The 23217-nt window shown below is 38.2% G+C and overlaps 1 protein-coding gene across 1 annotated transcript in view; it reads right to left on the reverse strand.

Annotated features, from left to right (window-relative positions):
• The window catches only part of LOC100764329 (attractin-like protein 1), a 542646-nt gene that overhangs the window by 386759 nt on the left and 132670 nt on the right, over positions 1-23217 (reverse strand). Inside the window, 4 exon segments of the mRNA XM_027406896.2 lie at positions 8868-9025; positions 10376-10454; positions 12245-12339; positions 22803-22855. Coding sequence (XP_027262697.1) covers positions 8868-9025; positions 10376-10454; positions 12245-12339; positions 22803-22855 — 385 coding nt within the window.

A 23217-nucleotide genomic window follows, 5' to 3' on the forward strand; every position in this document is an offset into this window, starting at 1 on the left:
CTAAAAAGTTTCAAATTATCCCTATGCTAAAATTAATAACAGTCATATTATAATGTATTCTCATATATAGCTATAGATTATCTGTATCTACAAGTGGTCTAGATCTTGTTAGAGTCCTCTTTGTCATATACAATGAGGAAATGGGATGGCATTTCTTCAGTTTCAACTATTGGCCACTTATGTATCCTCACTCTATTTAAGCAATGTTATTATCCTCCTTCTGAGAATAACTTTAATGCACCAAATTCCTGAAGGACAATTTTGTTGAACACAGAATTTGAAGTGACTGTTATTTACCACAAATGTGCCATTCCCTTCTGGTCTCCAAGGTTCCTGATACAAAATCTACATTAATATTCCTTTATGGACAAATGCATTGGTTTTGTTTTTCTTTCCATTGCTTTCATGCCTTTAATTTTAATCTTACTTTTGACAATTTAATCATGGACAAGGGCAGTGGTGGTGCACACCTTTAATCCCAGCACTGACAAGACAGAGGCAGGCAAAGATCTCTGAGCTTGGAGCCAGCCTGGTCTACAGAGTGAGCTCCAGGACAGTTAAGGCTACAGAGAGAAAGCCTGTCTCAAAAAGCCAACAAACTAACAACAAAAGAGAAAGTTAATTATGAAATCTGAGGAAGTCAATCAGTGGTTTTACAATATTTGTGAGTCATTATATACATTGAATACACAGAGATTGTGTATTTGGCAAACTAGGTCTTCACATTTTCTACTAAAAAAATATTTTTCCTATCATTTTGAGACTCCAAGGACCTAAATACCATGACTTTTATTGCAAACAGCAAACATAAGAAACATGAAGCGGATTACCAATAAAACAAAGACACATAGCAGGAAAGAGTAGCCTATTTTATGACATCCTAACGACAAAGGAAATTTATACGTGGAAAATATTCCATGAATTATTTTCCATAATAAACTGCATTCGAAAACACAAAAACACATCTATTTTGACAGTAGTTACTATTATAATCAAACATGGCTATTAAAATAGAGAAGGAAAAATATTCATATGATTTTGATAAGAGTCTTTTATAATTTTACTTCCACCATGAGAACAAAAGCAATAAAAGTAGATCAGAAACTTTGTAATTCTGGCTTAAGGGACAGTAACGCAATCCTTTGTTAAATTTTTAATAAAATTTTGTGATAGCAAGTGTGATAAACTGTATTAATTTTCAGCAAGTACTCCTGTACTCCTTGAAGTAGAATGTTCACTATTTATATTATGCTGGACAATGTGACTTCCTTTGACCAACTTAGCTTGAATGGAATTTTTAATGTCCTCGTATTGCCTTTCAATCTGCTGTCAACATATCACTTCTTAAACCAAGCAGTGCCTTGGTCTAATGTTCTGGACACCAGGTCCATGGACCAGACTCAGATATCGGCCCTAGAGTTTCCACAAGTAGAGCTGGACAGCAGTCTGAAAAGAAGCTGATGGTGAGTTTAAGCTTGATCTAATGAGCTTACAGCAGACCTACAGATACAGGAAGGTGATGAAAAAGAAAGGGAAGTAAAAATAAAAGACAAAGAAGAAGAGCAAAAGAAAAGGCACTACCTAAGCTTCACACTGAATAAAGCCTTTCCCAGAAATTGAAGTAAATATAGCATGAATGCAAGGAAGACCTCAGAGAAGAACGGTAAGAGCGTGTCACAGTATGGGATCTGAGAGGGTCTTCTTAGCCATTCAATGGTGAGCACGGAGCCCTGAAACACTTTGAATTATGGACTGAGCTGGAGTATGAACTGATGTGACTTGCACACTACACTAAAGGGTGAAAATGAGGGCAGTAAAGAGAAACGGCTGGAAGGATGCTCACAGCAGAGGAAGAGGCCATGCTCAAAGCCATGTTGTCAGAAAGTAGGAGGAATTCAAAGCAATCATGAGGTGTTTGAAAGAAGAATAGACTGAGGGCAGTGCAGTCAATGTGTGTGCTGCCATCTAGGAAAAAGCGACTCTCCAGGTTCTATGGATACTGGTTCCAAAGCGACACTGATCCCAGGAGACACCAAAAAACATGGCCGTCCTCATTAAAGTAGGAGCATATGGAGGTAGGGTGACTGGAGGAGTTTTAGCTGACGTCTGACTCACAGGAGGTCCAACTGGTTCCCAAATTCACCTTTGGCTACACCCCTAGCCCCAGAAGGTATAATTGGGAGAGATACACTGAGAAGTTAGCAGAATTCTCACAGTGCTTCCCTCACCTGTGAACTATGATGAACAACTAGAGCTGTTATGGTTGGAAAGGCCAAATGAAAGACTTGAGAGTTGCCTCTGCCAAGGAAAATAGTGCAGCCAAGAGTATCCCATCTCTGGAGGAATTGCAGAAATCAGTGCCACCATCAAGGACCTGAGAGGCACAGGGGCAGTGGCTCCTGTCACACCCAACTTTAACTCTCCTATCTGGCCAGTGGAGAAGATGGATGGGCTGTGGAGAAGGACAACTGACTACTGCAAACTGAATCAGGAAGTGACTGTCACTGCTGCTCCTCACTTGGGCAGATTCACATGCCTCCTCAGTTACGGTATGCTGCTACTCAGCTATCAAATGCCCTTTCCTTGGTGCCTGTCCACAAGGACTCACCAGAAGCAATTTGCTTTCAGTTGGCAACACCAACAGCATACCTCTACTGTTTTACCTCCAGGATTTATCTCTTTCACCCTGTCCCTTCTGGAAGACACCACAGGGGTCCGCTATACTCATGGCATTGTGCTGACTGAACTAAGTGAGCAGAAGGTAACAACCACTGTGAACTCATTGGTGACACATGTGTGAATCAGAGGATGGGAAATAAACCCAACCAAAATTCAAGGGTCTTGGACCTCAGGGAAATACTCAGGAGTCCCGTTGTGTGGGGCATGCAGAGAGATCCCTTCTAAAATGAAGGGAAAGTGATTACACACAGCCCCTCATGCCACCGAAAAACAAGACATTCAGTAGTCCATTTGTGTTATGCTGACAGGTGAGAAAGATTTTGTCTGGTGTGGAGGAAATTCTTTAAGACATCTCCTGATGCTCCCATGTCTGGTGACACAGTCCACGGAAACTACATCAACCTAATCCAGGAAAGATAACCAAGGGCCCAGAACCATCAGGAACAAAGGTATGGGTCACTTCTCCAGGAAAAAAAACCCAAGACCTGCTGAAGTGCTTGCAGAGGGTGGGAGAAACACAGAATGGGTAGGAGAGGAAGGCAGTTACAAATATAAGCTAAAGCCATGTGAATAGTTGCAGGATTATAATTTATAGGAGTGTGTCATATTTTGTTAAGAATGTGTTTGTGCAGATATTTGTGTTTTCTTTCCTCAATTGCTTTATCATGTAACGTAACATCATTTAAAAGAATATCAGTGATTATCACATTTGAGTTTGAGATTCTACCCAAGCTGCAGGCTCCCTGCCCAGGTGCCCAGGCCTGTGCGCATGAGCATGTGCACCAGGCACTTCCTCCCTGAGCCAAGCCTGCCTCTACGCCCAGAGACTGCTGACTAAAGGGACCTGACCAAAGACACCAATGAGGAAAGGAGAGCGCAGCAGAGTGAGCCGCCTGAGTCACTGGGACCTCGGGAGGGGGTATAAAGGCAGGTCTAACTTCCTTAGTAAACAAGCCTGCAGCACGCTCTGCTACTCACTGACTCCCCTTGCCTGAGTCGTTGGTGCTGCCCCTTCTCACCCCTCCCCCAAGGGGTGTCCGAGCAGGGTCACCTGCAACACACCCTCAAGGGGCATTGCTACCTATTTGAAATTTTATAATGCATTTGACATTGTACAAGGGACAGTACCACCATGTTAGCTGTAATTACAAACTAATTACACATATAATGCATTTGCAATTGTACATAGAGAGTTATATCTTGTTAGGTGTAATTACTACCTAGTTATTTTTTTCATTTAGAAATTAAGTATGACATAAGAAGACATTAATTATTGTGTGTCAAGTTGAAATAAGCTATTTATCTACTTGACTACATCTGGAATTATCTAAAACCCAAGGCTGGGTAGACTTCTTAACTAATTCATTTGAAGTGGGAAGACCCACCTTTAATCCTGATCTTTTGAGGCGGGAAGATCCACATTTACTCTGGGCTTCTGCTGGCAGCATAGACAGAGAACATGGAACAAGTGGACTAAACAACCATAGGAATCTGGGACCTTCCATTGATAGACAGCCATTTTTCAACTAGCTGGACCACATCCTGTAAGCCATTTTAATAAATCCCCTTTAGGTAGGTGGTAGAGATGGATAGAGAGATGGTAGAGAGATAGATGATAGATAGATAGATAGATAGATAGATGATTGATAGATGATTGATTGATAGATGATTGATAGATGATAGATAAATAGGTAATTGATAGATGATAGATTCTATAAGTTCTGTTCCTCTAGAGAACCCTCCCTAATATAGTTCTCAAGTAAATGAACTCCACTTCCTATATTACACACACACAAAAAAAATCATTTCATAGCAGAGAAGAGAAGGGAAGAAAGAGGAAGAGGAGGGTGGAGGAAAATGGAGGAGGAGGAAGGCAGAGGTGGCTGTGGTGGCAGCAGTTGCTGACTTGGCAGGAGCAAGGAACTGGCATACAAGCTCAGTGCAGCACACCTATAGTCCCAGCACTTGGGAGGTGGAGACAGAGAATGACCTGTCAGGGTCACCTTCCTATACTAAAAATATCCAAGGTCAGCATGGGCTAACATGAGACTATGACCCAAGAAATCAGAGCAGAAGGACCTCAACTATATTCGATGTAAGAGGAAAGCACTTTAAATATAAAGGTACAAATAGGTTAAAAATAGATGGAATTGATATATTATTGTTTAAACAAAAGCAAAGGAGGCCAGAAGTTGCTATGTTTTCTAGCAAAACAGACCTCAGAGCAGAGAGTGTGTGTCAATGTGAACTATTCCTCTATTTCACCTGGAGCTGTAAGAACAGGCATCTGCCATTGCTCAAGTATGAGCTTCACAGAGAACCCAAGTTCTAGAGAGAATGTTTCAATGTTGCTGCATTTCTTTTCACTACAATATTCATTGAACAACCTACCACATCAATGGGGACAATAAAGAAAAGGAAAGACAACTACAGAATGAGAGAACTTCCTATCCTTGGAAGAGGCATTGTCCTACATACAAAGGGAGCCATGTGGCTCGGCACAAAGCATGCAGTTAAATGCATTCTGATTTTTCATGCCCGAGACAAGGCATCACTTTGTTTCTGGAGCTGGCCTGTGACCCCTATTCAGCCAGGCTGACCACAAACTCTGCCACCCTCCAGTCTCCACTTCCCAAAGCTGAGGTTATAGACATGCATACCAAGCCATATAAGCAAAATTTAAAAGGAGACAGAAGAGCACCTTCCTGAAGATACACAAACTACCAACAAGCCTGTTAGAAGGTGCCCAGAATCACCAGTCCTCAGTAAAATGCAAACAACAGATGTTGCCTCTCACCAGAGATGACTGTCTTTAAAAGCAGAAGAATTGAGTGCTAGGGAAGAAGAGGGTAAGGAAGAATTGAACACCCCTGCTGGGATGCAGCCTGGGCCACTGTGCTGGGAAAGATGCAGTAAAACTGGCACAACATAAAAACAATATATAGGCCCCACCGTTGATTATAAAATCACATGTATAGTTTTGTTGTAGGGATTAACAAACATATAAAGCTCTAATATATAATAGTGATATATATAAAACAAAATGATTTCCAATTTCCCTTACTGAATAATGAACCAAACCCAGTAGATGTTAAGAAGTATTGAAAGCCAGCGATGACCAGGAATGAGCCTTCCAGGGACTTGAAACAGCTGTCCTGGCTGGCATGGTGGTTGGGAATGAGCAAAATTCCATTAAACCTGACAGTTAGAAATCGTGCACTTTACCATAACTATTAAAAATATAAGTAGAGGAGAAAGTGAGAGTCCTAAAAGAGCACAAACTAATATGAGCTATATTTCAGATCCTACTACGCCACAACTGAGAATCCTGAAATGAGTGTGAGGACGACACGTGAGTATAATAAATTTAAAGCAGCCCTGCCCCGCCCCCACTTATCACAATTAGAAAACGAAAAGAAAAATCTAGTTTACATTTTCACAGCACACCAGAGACATCTTTAACATCAATGGCTAAACTCAAAATGTCAATACTGAAAATATCGTCCTTCAGAACTTTAAAATGACTTGATACTATTCCATATTAAATATGGTAAAATTAGCTAAGATTAATGTTAACAATTACCAAACTTATAGAATTATCTCCAGCCTATTAACATAGAGAATAAACTGTTCTCCAAATTCAAAGACTAGAACCGGTGCAGCTAATTTACTGAATTCCTGTTTTGTGTTATCTTACTAGCATCTGAGGTTTCTTGGGGGTGGGGTATTTGTTTGTTTGTTTGTTTGTTTGTTTTAGATTAACTTAGGAGTCTTACCTCTTTAAAATAAGAAAGTATTTTTCATTTTTACAAACTAATACAAAAGGTTACAGCCTATGGCTTGGGTTTTGTTTTCTCTTTCTCCCCCACTCTCCTTCCCAGAGACCCCCACATCCCCTGAAACTCCTTCCATATCTGAAATATTAAAAAAAGACTTAATTCCTTATGCTTTAGAAATTCTTTAAAAGGAACTAAATTAAAAGCCTGTGTAACTTGTTCACTTAAAAAATAAAAACAAAGCAAAGACTTTGAAGTACATCATTTGAAAAATCTCAATATTACTATTTTATGTGTAATAACTGAAAGTGTATTATAGTCCCTTAAATAAACATGTTTCTTGGGGCAAATATAACAAGTTTAATAATGAATAAAGATTAGACCATATATCAGATGTGTCTCAATTATGTTCCAAATTACACTACTTTGAAAGAGTGAAGTATTTATACTTACTACACAAATTCTGGCCTGACAGACTAGACTACTAGTATATTCTCAAAAGAAAATCTAATTTAGAAAGTTAATTTTAAATAATTAAATATTCATGAACATTCTAAAGTAACTATGTAATTGGTTTAAAAATAAACCATAATTAGATAACCAAAAAATTGAAAAGCAGGAAATGATTAAAAATACAATCATATCAATTTTAATTACTGTGTAGTAAGCTACACAAATAAGCGCTTATTTTTATTGAAATTTGATTAAACCAAGTAAAATCTGATCAGTACATATATTGGTCAGTCTTAAATTTACATCTTTGTCACTATCAAAATGTATGAATTACATGGAGATACTTCTAAAATTTTTGAATGAACATAGAAATCTGCTTTGTAGAATGTAAATCTCTTGAATAGTTTGAATGAATAACTCTACAGTAATCTCTAATATTTTAACATTAAGCATTAGCTTCCATTTAAGTGATAAAGTAAATTACAAATGAAAACTTTATCATTAAACACATGATTTTAAAACGGACTCAGACTCATTCTGTTCATAAAACATCAACACAGGAATTAACATAAACAAAACATTGATACATTTCTAATTATGATACATAAGCTGACAATTGTTACTACTGTTTCAATCTCTAAAAGATTTTAAGCCATAACACTCTAGAATGGGGTTAGTATAAATGACTTGTTCAATAAACTAATGTGAATTCAATTTAGTCAAGAATAAAGGAGTAAATAAATCCCAAATGTCAAAAAGTATTTCATCAAAGTACAAATTAGCAATAAAACAAAAACATTTTTAAAGATTTCCTAGAAATGGATCTGAAGGCTTCAGTAGCCTGCCGATGAGCACACTGAAAATGAAATGCAAGAGAAATGTGATCGGTGCCTTGCTCAGCCATCATCAGAGTATCTCCCTCTACAGGACATGGGAACAAACACTGAGACCCACAGCCAGATACTAAGCAGAGTGGAAGACCTAAATGGGATGTCCCCACCAACTCCCACGCCTCAGTGCTCAGTGGGAAGAGTTTATAACCAGAGGAGATGGATGACACCAGGAAAGCAAGACCCTCTAAGTCAACGTCAGAAAGCACACACAGGTACTGAGGAAGCAAACCCAGGACTGCAGGGGTCCTCTGCCTATGGCCATAGCTTCCATTTTAGTGTTTTCATTGGGATCCTGAGTGTGCAGACAAGTGGGTCTCTATTTCTCAAGCCTTATCTTGGGCTCTTTTCCTTCTATTTGTTTGTTTTATCCAATTCCGACTTGTTTGTTTTTGTTGTATCTTACTATATCTCATTAACCCTTAGAAGCCTGTTTGTTTTCAATTAAGACAGAAAGGGGGTGGGGATCTGAATGGAAAGGGAGGGGAGAAGAATTGGGAGGAGTAAAAGAGAATACACTGTAATTAGGATATGATGTGCAGAAAAAAATTTATTTTCAATAAAAGAACAGGAGATAAAATGTAATACATACAGGACATAAATGAGGAAACCAACTACAAGTGTCAGGGGTCCTATAAAATGTACCTGCCAGAGCTTGTTAATCCAACTCTTAAAGGAAAGATAAATTACACCCAGTGTGCATTTAAAAAAAAGAGTAAAGATTGCTGAAACACATATGATTTCACGTTGATTCATATGAAGGCATTCCCCATTAATTTAATAATGAGAAAACCCCAACATCACAGCTGTTTCAACCTTCATGGCATCTTCCACAAAATGATACATATTAAAAACCTTTACCACACTCTAGGTGGTTGAACATGACTCGTGTGTCTTTGTGGAATCATTCATTCATCACAGATAATAACATATGAAAACTTAGGGAGTCCATGAATGTCTTACTGTTCAAGACAGTGACTACGCGCAAGCATGCCATCTCTCTGCACAAACCAGCGTTCTTTCACCGTGAAAATGTGAACATCATTAGAAAAGATGCCCTTCTGCTTACCTGTATTTTAATAGGCCAGGAGAAGTTGCTGACATACACATAAAATGTGATATTTGGATTGCTTCTGAAGTTAAATTTTTCATAGGAAAAGCTATCTCTGTATTCCCGTATATTTGTCTTAGAAACGATAGGAGTCTCTTCCCCAGATATTGTTCCTCCTAAAATATGAATATGGAGAAAATATGATTGATACTAGGAAACAGAGATCCTTATTAAGTCATAGCATATATAGTACAACAAAGTCTTACACATTGGAACCACAAAAACACTATCACCAAAACTGTGCCACGCTGGCTGCTCTCCATGGAGGCCCAGGAGCACCTCTGCATACAGGTTTGCCAGAAATACAGTGTAACAAATTCAGTATAAATATCACACTTAAAAATGCTCCCCGGCAGTGCACCAGCTCTGGCTTGGAGACTTGGTAGTCTTCTGTAATAGTCTTGACCCCGGAGGCAGCATCATTTCTGGTTTTCACACTGACTCCTATGCAGGAAGAAGGAAGCATGTCCCCCCAGCACACAAACCTCGCGCACATATGGCTCCAGAAGGAGAGGCCATTCTGCTTGCCACCAAAGTTATGTCAAACCATATTTGCTCATGTCTTAATCCAATTAAAAAATGAAAAACATCAATTTATTTGCCTTTCTACAAATCAAACCATCCTATTTTTAAAAAACTAGAAAGAGGCCATCAATTTAAAAGACTATGTAAATGCTCAATTCGTAAACACAATATCAGGCACTCGGTAAATGTTTAGTGAAATTAACCAAATGGAACAGAGCATTTCCAGCTGCCTTAGCAAGACCTCCACCTTAACAGTAAAAACAAACGGAATGAGTAAACAGAGTGACTAAATTCATTTCCCATGATCTATTACCCAAGTGGCTCACGTGCACTCTTAACATGCAGATTCCCTGCGCTCATCACTTAGCAAACGTGCTGAAAAATGACCTGATACATTGATAATTCAATATCACAGTTTATCTGCCTCATAGTCATGATTTCTTAAAAATCAATCATTTCAATTTGGATCTTTATTATGGCAGACATGCTCACAAAAATGTATTTGCTCTTAGCCCTGATGCCAACCAGAACTAAGACAGAAAAGATATAGTTTGTCACCTATATCAGTGTGTGCAGAGCACTTTTGTTTCATGTACATATCGGAGCTGACAATTAAATTGGTAACTTCAATAATGAATTGAATAATTGAAATCTCAGTCTCTTTAGACACCAAAGAACCAATCTATCTTAATTAAAATCACAGCATTTCATAACGTTATCATTTTCCATACTTAAGTGTTGCAGATTACTGTTCGCCTTCTAATTTGAATTGAGTAAGGAAGTATGGTATTAAGCTTTCTAGTTACTACTTGCTATTTTTATCGGTAAAAGCACAGAGTGAGGGAAAACAACTGTATGCTTTTATTTACTTAAAGGAATAGTAAATCAGAACAACCTCCATGCATAAACACATGTAGAAGAGACATGACAATTCTTTTTACCTGTTGAGCCCACCGACCATGTGATGTTGAGATTAAAGTTGTTGGAAGCATTAATCGAAATGTCCAAATTTTTGTTTGACTATCAAGAAAAACAATTAACGTTAAAAAGATGGAAATGTGTTAAATGCATATTAATCAACCAAGTGATTTAATTCTGTCCATTAACCATCTGGAACTGTGTATGATATAAATAAATACTCAACTGAATAAATACATACAGTGTTTATGCTTTTTAACAAAAATATGATGAACCCAAAGTTCCTCATTTAGCTTCTTTAATAATTTGGCCTTTTGCTTTTATATAATTTCTAAGCAGAAATTATATACAAATTATATACAAATTAAGGATGTTGTATTATAATGGTAGTTTGCTATAATTATCAGTAGTTCAAGATGTATTCTTTTCCATTTGTTTAATCATTGTCTTTACCCAGAGAAAACGATGCTGTACAAAGAGGACTGGCTGCCTAACCTCTACAAAGGGACAGGTTTTTGTGTCTGTGTTATGTGCGCCAGCGTCACAATAATTATTTTTATGACTGCAAAGCATGTATATAGTGTATGCAAGACAAAGCACAAGCCCTTAACTTCTCTTTAAGTCAACTCTTCATATCATGTGCTTGATGATTCAGGGTGGGATGAAAATGAGAATGATTAAAAGTTCATAACAAATTGGTCAGTGTAAGCATAAAACTATCCTTACTTTTTTAGTATCTTCTCTACAAATTCAAAATTCTAGTTTCTGGGGAAATTCAAGCACCTTAACTAAAGCTCCAAGCATACTCAGGGCTGATGATTTTTGTAGAACTGTATGCAGAGCTGTGATACCACAGGTAATCCAGAAAATAATGACATCTGTCCCAGAGATTTCTGGTGGTGATGGGGGACATCACTGAGACTGGGTGGCACAGAAGCCCACTCTAATGGTTCACATCCAAGTGCTAACCAGGGGCAATCTACAGTGAGATACGATGGAAATCTGTCATAAAAAGCAAAAAAACATTGGAAGCCCACAAATGAGAAAAGATCTATTTATTCTATTTTCCAGTGCAAATTAAAAAGCTTTCATCAATAAGTTATTTTATCTTTCGAGATCGTCCTGGGTGAATTGTTCTTAATTAACAGGGATGACACAAGAAAATCTTGCAAGTGTCCCTAGAGATGCTTCTCATGCAAGCTTAGCACCAGGGGTATGTCTAGGATGTTGGTTAAAGAAAAAAAATGGACAAGACTTTGTTAAACTTGGGACTCTTTTAAATTTACTATCGGTAGTATATATGCTTAATCTTCATAAGCTTGTAGAATTACATGATAGTGAAGGAGACATTTGTGTAACTCAGTAAAACATTAGATTGAGACAAAAGTCGATGGAAACCAATGATACTCTTAACTGAAAAATGAGTGTGAGTCTGATACAGCACGCCTCAAATTCTCATGTTTCTGGAGTTTTCTTTTCATGAAACTTATATGTCTTTGTGAGTCAGAGAATTGCCAAGCTTGGATTTTTGATTGGTAGTCTCCTATTTAAATTATATATTCATATACTTATTTGTAACAGAATTTATACTTATGATTATATACTTAAAATTTGGAAAAATTCTTATTTACAAGCAAAGCACAAGAATCCAAGGTAAATAAGAATGTTCTGAACCAGTAAGTATATGGATCTAGAAACCAGGAGATCACACACTCACAGTCACTGAGTTATCATTTGTCAGAATCACCAAGTGTCATGAAAAGAAAATTTCAGAGCTTCAGAAACTTGGACAGAATTGCTCCACGTCATAGGAGTTAAATCACAGGGAACGTGACAGAAAAGTGGATGCCTGCGTAGCAGCAGAGTCATCGCAGGAGGAGACATCTCCTCACCTGCTCTGGGTTTGCGATGAAGTTGATAGCGGTGTGGTGGCGGTCGTCTTCCTGTAGCAAGCTGAAGGTGAACTGGTAGTCAATCAGGAGACTGTCTGTGGGGAAAGGAGAGTCCTGACACACTTGAGGAAGTGTTAGGAAAATCAAGAGCTGGGTGGGATATGCTGCACATAGGATTAAATTCATCATTAAATACTAATCAAGTATAGTAAAATACAAATCTTTGTCATTAAATGACAAAAACATGAAACACAAAGCTCACTTTACTGTAAATTAAACAAACAACAACTGGACTGCACAGGTTTCCTGTACAGAAAGCAGTCAGCTACACAATTTTTCCAGGTAAAACAGGAGATGCTCCATCTCTCCTCGGAATTTCAGAAATCACATTACTGTATCTTTAGGGGGGGTTATAAAAACTAAGTAACTGTCACAGAAACACAGACCTTGATGCCATCAACTTAATATGCTCTACAGTTTTCACTAAGTGGAGTGCAGAACAAAAAAGACTACAATTTAACCTAAGTTTTGAATTTATACAGATGGATATAATTTAAAAGTGTATTTTTATATTGACCATTCCTATGCATGAAGAAAAGAAGGTGTGAAGTGTAGGGGAAATGCTGACCACGCCCGCTTGGGGGCTGGCACAGGTGAGGCTGACCAGCCCACTTGGGCAAATAAGAAATTATAACAAATTGACAAAAAAAAAAAAAACGTATTCTGGTGAGTAACCCTAAATATTCATATAAAGGTTGATTGATTATGAAAGACAAATTCATGATATATATAATTAAAATAATCTAATGTCCCTCAAATGATGAATGGTAAAATATGGTTTATTTAGGAGTATATTATTCAGACATAAAAAGCAAGATCGAGACCAGCCTGGTCTATAAAAGCTAGTTCCAGGACAGCCTCCAAAGCCACAGAGAAACCCTGCCCTGAAAAAAAAAAAAAAAAACAAAAAAAAACAAAAAAAGAAAAGAAAAAGAAAGAAATGAAGTACTGACAAAGTACTGATGTGTACTCCACGAGAAATGAGTAAAATTTTAAAATATTGCACTAAATTTTTCAAGGTTGTCACAAATGACCACATATTCCATATGATATATTTACAGAGACAAATCCACAAAATGGTATCTGAGATCTAAATGAAGGAGAACCAGGTGCAACTGTTAAAATGCAGAAGTCTTAGCTGGAGAGAATGAAGATGACACAAAATTTGAAAATGGTGGTGGCTAAATAACTTTGTGAATGCACAAAGGGCCTGCTGAGCCCTGCACTTTAACTACTGTATCAAAGACAGCTCAAATAGTGACAACTACAGACATACAGGCTGTTCCACACGTACATGCACCTATGTACACACACACACACACACACACACACACACACACACACACACACACTATTTACAAAGGAATATTAATAGTTTGTCAGCTTGACACACGCTAGGGTCATCTGGGAAAAGGGAACCTCAATGAAGGAAATATCTCCATCATGCTGGAATGTAGGGATTCTTGACAAATGCCTGATATGAGAGGGCCCCGCCCATTGTGGACAGCGCCATCCCCTCACTTGGTGGTCCTGAGCTGTAAAATACAGCAGGCTGAAGAAGCCACGGACATACAAGCCAATGAGCAGTACTTTTCCATGGTCTCTGCTTCAGTCGCTGCCTCCAGATTCCTTCTCTTACTCCCCTAGTGATGGACTACAACTGAAAGCCAAAACAAACCCTTTCCTCCCCAAGCAGCTTTTGGTCCTGGTGTTTACTACAGCAATAGAAACACTAATTAGCACAAGCATCAATCACTCTTACATCAAAATAAAGATCAAAAGACAGGATGGAAAGCAGTATTATTCATGGAAAGGTATACTCAGTAATGCTTTTCAAATTCAAATACAATGATAATTTTTAAGGGGATAATAATAAATGAAATATTCATCTTTCACATTAAAATATAAAATTACATTAAAATCATTTACATCTATGCAACAGCTAAATGTAAACAAATATATAAATGACACAGAAGGACTGGAGAGATGGCCCAGAGGGTAAGAGCACTGTCAACTTTTTCAGAAGGCCTGGGCTCCTGTCACAGCGTTGACATGGAGGCTCAAACTGGCGGTAACTCCAGTTCCAGGAGATTCCCATGCCCCTTCTGGCCTCTCCAGGCACTGCACACAGATGGTGCACAGACATAGTTAAATGCAAAACATGCATATGCATAAAAAAATCTTAAAAGGAAATGACGCATAAATAAAAGGCATGACAGGGAATAAATTACAGATTTAAACTTAGAAAGTATAGTTATATAAAGATTATTAAAAAGAAAAGCATTATCTGGTTACATCTATAGCAAGATTGTTTGCTAAAGGTGAAACAAAAGAGCTACAGTAAGAACTAAAATAACAAACCATACACATATAAACATCTACAGCTTTCACCTCAGGGAGGAGTTGACTCTGTAGTGATCAGGTCTCACCCAATACATAAAAGTAACCAACACCGTTTTAACTGTTACATACAGCTAGGTAGACCTAAATCTATATAGAGAAGAATTCTTGACTTTTGAATATCAATCTATATCCAGAGATGTGATAGCCACTGTTACCATTTCATACAGTCCATCTGAAGATGTTTATGTTTTTTTAACAACAATATCAAAATAAACAAAAACATTTTATGGTTAAAATATATGTAACCATAATTTATATTTCTATTAATTATGTTCTGGAGAACTTGGATTTTTTTGCTTTGTCTGCTTATCTATTAATATATGTGCATGTTAAATTTGATCTCTATCACTATAATTTATATTGTAGTTTCATCAACTTGTGATCCTCATATCAGGACTACTTCACTGCCTATGTATCGGACAGGCAGGAAGCACTGAAATACAGTGCATGCCATATCAACACTAAAAGTTTGCCATGAAATGTGGAAACATAGGTTTTCAATGTATATCAAAAACTATATTTAAAAAGTATAGATGTGCAAATAGGAAAAATACTTTGGGCTTAGTATTTCTTTATAAATTGTTGTTCATGTGCATAGGAAAAAAATGACCTGACCATCAATTCACCCCAAAATGGAAATTTTAAAGAATGTCACAGCCATGTGTTTTGCACAATAATCCAAACAACACAACAGTAACACAACAGTATGCTAAAGTCCAAAACTACAAAAAGCCTGAAAAGAAATACATAAAAAGTCAATGAACTGAAATAAAATTAAAATAGCTGGCAGAATCTCACAAATATCACTAACAACTAATGATTCGTGCATAGATTCATTTAACTCATCATTAATTATAAAATATCAGATTGGAAAAGCACCAAATCATGTTCCACTTTTAAGTGACATGCCTTGCCAAAGGAGGAGGACAGACATTGGGCAAATATTCACAAAAAGGCACTGGTGTCATGAGACATAAAAAGTATCAACATGACATGGCTATTTCCAATTACAAAAAGGAGTATAATTTACTCACTAAAATCTGACTTAATAAAGAAACTACAGCTATAGAGATGCAGCGAATGCCCAGCAGGCATCAGGCCCGGTAACCGTTCTATCACAAAGGGGAGAAGAAAGCCTAGGTAGTCTAAGATCATAAAACAGGATATTCCCTTTGGATTCATATTTTAGATCAATATAATAATGACTAACGGCAATTTTCTTTGGGGAGAATCATTAGGGATTTTAATCTGTTTTCTATCTTTTTCTGGAATGAATATGCATTTCCTCTACTGCTGAAATTTAAAAGGGGTTCTTTAAATGAAGGTACAGATAACATCATTTTCTTGAACACTGATCTTTAACATGTTTTCATATACTATACTTACATGATTAACAGTTATATTAACATAGTTACAATCACTTCCAAAAGAATGACATCTCATTTCTAATTTGCATGCTTCTTAGAAATAGGCAAATACACGGGTAATTCATACAGATACAGACTCTGGTCCTAGGACAATGTGATGCTTAGAGTACAGCTGCCAGCGTTTGTAACATCTTTAGTCATCACTGGACCAGAATCCACTTTTACAGAGTAAAGATTTATACACGAAAGTAAATGATGAGTAAAAACAAGCCACATAGCTTTGGAAATTATCTGACATCCATGACTCATTTACAGATCGTTTTACTTGACAAGATTCACAAGACCTCCAAACATTTTGTTAACCAGTCTTAATCTATGAACATGCACACACGGCAACAACGTGCGCCTGTTCATTTATTCACAATTTACATGTGTGTACTACCATTAGGTCTGCTACACAGGCCAGACATTCCTATGTGTGGAGATCCACCTAAACAAGTTACTGTGTGCTCAAAATTTAATTTTATATGAAAAAAAAAAGACCTAAGTGTGTAAGTTAGACAACTTCATACCATGTAAGCATTAGACTTTGCAAGGGAGAAAAGTAAAAGCTACAATCTAATATAAAGTTGGGCATTAAAGATTCTAATACAACCAAAGTTGTTCCCATAAGTGAGTCTGCTTTGCGATGCTACAATGCTCTATGCACAAGTCAAGACTGGGAAACGTACAAGGGAGAGGTTTGGGAGAGTTCACATGCCTAGAGCAGGAAGTTCAAAATGCCGGCCGGAGCCAGCATCTGATAAAGACCCTACTTTATCACCCAGGAAAGGGAGGAGATACATTCTGTCCTGCCTGTCAGGCTGTGTCTGGTGCATCACAGATTCAGGATTAGAAGGAGCTTGGCACTGTGTTCACTACCAGGGCCAATTCCAAGCCAACAGGCCAGAGCCTACTCAAAGAGAAATTCCCATTAAGCACTCAAAAAGTCAAGTAAAAAAAAAAAAAATTCATTAACAACACAGAACCTAACAGTCCAAAACAAGAAAACTTTTGCCTGTGTATCTAAATCAAAAAAAAAAAGAGCTGTCTCAATAGGTGTAAGGATTCACTCAAGTTTCAGTGTCCTCCTTGTTTTATGGGATGCAGTCTGCTACGGTATTAAGACTGAAAATAATTTGCCTTTTTAAGTTTATTGCTACAATAATGTGTTCACATTATTTTATTTTGTGCATCCAAACAAAAATATTAAACCTAATAAATATATGCTCATAAATAATGTTTCTCAGCCTAAGACCTGCACATTAATTAGACAAATCAATGCCAACTAAAAGCCTACGGTGAGATGGATGGGAAAGAATTTTGTTTTTAACAACACAAACTGAAGCAAAATCTACTGAATAACAGAGTTGAGCACTTTAGTAGAAAAGTAATGATCTTCAAAATAGGTACCAAGTGAGTACCTCAAAAGTTATCCTGAACTCTAAATGACAATAAAAGTAACACTAAAACATACCAAAACATCAACTACTGGAAAAACAGAGTAAAACACATGGCTGCTCTTCAGGCACCAAGATGAAGAATGGGTAGACACACAGACAATCACAGAGTGACTTTAGGAAAGCTAATTAATGCTAGGCTTTCAAATTTAGTGTCTAAAATTTTCATAGATTCAGTCTTTCATTCAAGCTTTAAAGGTTTTTGGTTTTTGTTAAAGTGTTTATGATTTTTTTAAATTAATGTAACCAAAAAGTACCTATCTTTGTGGATATGTGTTTTTAAAAAGCTGAGGAGAAATTCAGTAATTCAATATTGATGGGGACTGGCAGCTTTCTCTTAGATTCTGGCTGGGGTTTTAAAGAAAACGACTAAGGCTGTAATGTAAACGGGCCGACATTGTTGAATTACTCTCCGTTGTGTGGCACCTCATTGAACTCAGTGTCTTCAAGCTGCAGTGAGGACTTGCAGCTCAAATTCTGGTTTAATTGCAAAGGGAAGAAAGTTTCTGTTTACACCCCATTTCCTTTCAAAAGTTTCCTAGCTCTAAGGTGTGCTAACAATGGCAGCACTGCCATCTAGTGTTTAGGACAGCTTCTCCGACATTTTAAAAGGGAGCCTGTCTAACTTGAGAACACCGCCAATAAAACAGTTCCTGTGGCTAATGAGTGATTAAATAGAGACCAAATGGGATTAACACTTTAAACCCGGTGTGGCAGTGAACACCTGTAATCCCTGTGCAATAGGAAGACAGAGATAGTGAGTTTGGGGCCAGCTGAGATTACACAGTGGAAAGCTATAATACAAAAAAGCTTACTTATTTCACAGACTTAGCACAAAGACAAAGAATATAGATATTCCACTGATGCACTTCAAATATTGTTCACACTTTATACTGAAGATACTTAGATATGTTGAGTTAAATGTATTTATTTAAAGTGATTTTACCTATTTTCGTTTACTTTCTCATGACTCGAGGTATATTAGACAACACCGATTTCAAAGAAAAGTTACCTTAGTTTTCAACATAAATGGCTCAAGCATTTGTATGTTTAAATTTTATAGTAAATGGAATATAAGCTACCTAATATGTTGATAATTGTAACTAGTCACTATTTGGTATATATAAAGTCTACACAAAAAATAATAAGAGAATAATTTCTACTTAAGAAAAACAGGCAACAAATATGTCCATTTAAAATAAAAATACAGAAAGATGAAGGAAAGCCACTGGCTGCAATTGAAACGTGCTGTGCACATATGAATCTGTAATTTCAAAACATACACTAAAAACCATCGCCTTGAAAGATATTCAGGATAAAATATAAAACAAAGGAATGCACACATTAGCAAAACAATCAACAAAGAGATGCTAAAAATGAAGCCAAGGACTGCAGTATTTACCTTCCATGTGAACTCCAGCCATGGGTAACTTAGCCAATTGTGAGAACAAATTTGTTCTACTTAAGTATCTTAACCAACAAATGAAGGAGCATTTGAAAGAACAAACTCAGTGCAACCTTGAAAACTGGAATTGGCATAGTGATCAGCCTTGTCTGTGAGAACGTAAGAGCAGTTAGAAACACACGTGCTGTGTGTCCTCTAGATGAAGGCCCTCGGAGACGTTTCTCTCCACTCCAATCTGAACCTGACTAAGCCTCTAACCCAGGGACTCTCAACCTCAGGTTGCTATTTGCACCTGACGATTCCCGGTTCTGAACAAGACATCAGAGCCCTAGAGACTGCTGTGCAGAGCCCCAGCCTGACCCTAGTCACTAACTACCCTTGGTACCTACACCCTCCTCCAGCTGGGAAAACAACATTTCCAAACACTGTCTCACAGTGAGCACCCACCCAATAATAAGATCTGGTGTGTTTGCTGCCTTGTCGATAAAATTAGAAAAATATAAATGTGTACCTATTTCTTAGGAAATCACATAAAGATAAAATATTGAAATCATAAATTATGGAAAAATAATACTAAAAAGAAAACTTTGTATCAGATGTGGCAAAGCAGCAACAAGAAAAAAAAATAGAAAAGGACTCTAAACTCAAAAGGAAGAATTAGAACTGTTAGTACCTAGAGAAGACAGTGTGGTTTAAAGAAATTCTGACAGAATATGCTAGAGGCAGTAGAACTAGGATATAAACAATTACAAAAATCAATTATAATTATATACAAAGGTAAAAGAAATAAAATATTCTCAATAGTTTCAGAACAAAATATGTAAGGATAGTCCTAGGGTTCCATTGCTGTGATACATACACACCATGGCCAAAAGCAACCTGGGAAGGCAAGGGCTTGTTTGGCTCCCAGTTTCACACTGAGAACACGCACTGTGGAAGTCAGGTCAGGGCTTCGGTACAGCAGGAAGCTGGAGGCAGAGCTGATGCAGACACCACGGAGGAGGGCTGCTTACTGGCTGCTCAGCCTGCTTTCTTATAGCACCCAGGACCATAGCTCAAGGCACCCATAGTGGACTGGATCCTCCCCCACAGAGTAGTAAATAAGGGCATGCCCTACAGGCTTGTCTGCACCCCAATCTAAAGGACACATTTTCTCAGTTGAGGCTCCCCCCATCAGTTGACTGTAGCTTGCATGGAATATTAAAGCCAGTCAGCATAGGGATAAATCTGGCAGAGAGAGAGAGAGATGCACATAATTAAAACCATAAAATATCTCTAAGACAAATGAAAGAAGATTTAAAAAGAAAAGGACATGCCATTTCCATAAGTAAAAAAGACTTACTTCAGTTAAATGTAAATTTCCCCAAATTCACCTATAAACTCCTATAAAACTCAGCAAAATTCCAAAGAAGTGTTTTTATAGACATTTCTCGGAATACCACATTTGTAAGTAGAAGTTCGTTTAAATTCAATGCGGTCTCTCAACTGACTTGAGCATACCGCATTTGTCTTTTCTGGTCTGCATTACCTCACTTGGGATGGTTGTTTCAAGCTCTGTCCATTTACCTGAGAATTTAATTATTCTTAACAGCTGAAAAGCATCCCGTCGGGTAAATAAATGTACCACGTTTTCGTTATCCGTTCATCAGGTGATGGAGACCTAGGCTGCTTCCAATGGCTGGCTATCATGAGCAGAGCAGCAGCAAACATGGATGAGAGCGTGTCCCTGGAGTGAGGTCTAGAGTCCTTTGGGGCGCATGCCCAAGAGTGGTACAGCTGGACCGTGATGAGGTGGATTCCCACTTCCCGAGGAACCTCCACACTGATTCCCACAGGGGCTGCACACTTGGACCAGCAACAACTAAGGGCCCCTACCCACCCTCAGGTGCGTGTGCTGACTTTGGTTTTATTAATCTTGGCCATTCCAACCAGCGTTGAGAAAAAAAATCTCAAACTTGAGAAGGGGAAGTGGACAAAGTCCCACCCCAGACCCCAGACCAAGAAACACGTGTAATGGACCCCTGCTGGGGAAGGAGGAGCCCTTTTCTCCTAAGGAGCCTGTCTGGGGTCTCTACCACACTCCTGGGGCCTGCCCTGGAGCAGTGGGAGACACAGGACAAACGCCGCACTTTGCTTTTTATTTGGGGCTTTTTGTTTCCTTTGGATGTTTTTCCTTTGTCTTCTTGCTTTGGGTCTTTGTTTTGATTTGGGGTTCATTTCGGTATTTTTTGAGAGAAGGGGAACTAACCTGAAGCTGGGTAGGTAAGGAGGTGGGCAGGATAGAGGAGGAGCTGGGGACATACTGTATGATGAAAGCTAATTTTCAAAAAGTTCCCTTTCTAGAAAATTACTCTTTAAAGGGTGAGACATGTCCAGACACGGCGGCACATGTGATCGGGACCTCTACACAAAATAGCAGACCTTTAAAACATAACACCATCGTTAGTGTTGGTGTGTGTGCTGGTGTGTGTGCTGGTGTGTGTGTGCTGGTGTGTGTGTGCTGGTGTGTGTGCTGGTGTGTGTGCTGGTGTGTGTGCTGGCTTGTATGTTTGGTTTTGGTTAAGTTGACACAAGATAAAGTCACCAGGGAAGAGGAAACCTTAGCTGAGAAAATGCTCCATTAGACCAGCTCTTTGGGAAGTCTGGGGCATTTCTTGATTAATGATTGATAAGAGAGTGCCCCGCCCACTGTGGGCGCGGCCTCCCTGCAGAAGTCCCGCCCACTGTGGGCGGTGCCACCCTTCAGCAGCAGTCCTGCCCACTGTGGGCGGTGCCACCTTCAGCAGCAGTCCCGCCCACTGTGGGCGGTGCCACCTTCAGCAGCAGTCCCGCCCACTCTAGGCGGGGCCGTTGCAGCAGCAATCCCCAGTTGTGTAAAAAGCAGGCTGAGCAAGCCCTGTCGAGAGCACACAGGAAGCAGCATCCTCCAAGGGCTCTGCTTCACTTCCTGCCTCCAGGGACCTCCCTGGAGCCCCTGGCCTGACTCACTCCGTGGTGAAGGGTGACCTGAGAGTTTTAAGTTGGAATAAACCCTTTCCTCCTCCCCACGCTGCTTTTGATCATGGTGTTTAACACAGCAAATGAAAGCCAAATAAAACAATCATGAAAATAAATCATTAACTAAAAATGTTAAACACTTCAACAAGAAACATACACATGACATGTATGTATCAAAAGATCCTCCGTATTGCTAATAATGAATGAAAAAAATAATAATTAGATTTCATTGCGTAACTACTAGAATGGCTAGAATTAAAAAGGCTGTAAAATCATGTTGAGAGACACAGAAGAACTGAAAATCTTATGCATTCATGTCGAGAACCTGATGGTACAAACACTGTGGAAGGAATTCACCTGACTCTGAGAAGCTAAACAAGCAGACGAAAGTAACTGCTGACAGGAAATCACTGTAGATTCAGAGAATGAACAACACTGTATCTTATAAACAGTCTATCCTAAAATTTTATTTCTTCAAAATTTAAAAACTTGTAGAAGTTTATTTGAACACTACCCTTTGTTCATGTTCAGGACATGAACAACTTTAATTTATTTCTATTTAGTTTACTATTTAGAGTAGAAAAAATACACCAAACACAGTTAAGAGAATATCACAAATAGACGTTACCTTTCTTAGCAACAAATTATGGAAGTATAAAGTTTAAGAAGTACGAAGGATAAGAATGTTATCGTCTTAAAAAATTTTATAGTAAAAATAAAATATGTGGACCAGAGTAAGTAAAATAGTAATGAAACCATGGCTACTCATTTGCCTGAAGCTAACAATACAAATCAATTACTATAAATAAAAACATACAGATACTTACAATAACACGTCCCCCTAAGTGGGTTACCAACATAGCGGTTTTCAGAGTCACATCTGTAGAAACAAGAAGAAGTCACTCACTACTAAATAATGTAAATATGTTAAAGCTATATCATAAACTGAATTTTTAAAAATAAACTTGCAAAGTAATTGAGTGCAGCAATCCTAAGGATAAATAAGCATGAGTGAACAGAAAGCGCTTCTGACAAACACCATCAGCGCACATGATGGAATCCAACAGACTGACAAGAGGCAGGCGTGATTGGAGCGTCAGGCGACTTAGCCATCTTTACTAATGCAGCAAGTTCTTGACAGTCATTTTTAGGCACATAAAAACCCAGAACATTTATAAAACCCTATTTCCTTCTTTGTAGTATCATCTAAAAGTAAAACACCTCCCTGTCTTATACAACAAT

This window comes from Cricetulus griseus, chromosome 3 (assembly GCF_003668045.3).
Source record: "Cricetulus griseus strain 17A/GY chromosome 3, alternate assembly CriGri-PICRH-1.0, whole genome shotgun sequence".
NCBI lineage: Eukaryota > Metazoa > Chordata > Mammalia > Rodentia > Cricetidae > Cricetulus > Cricetulus griseus.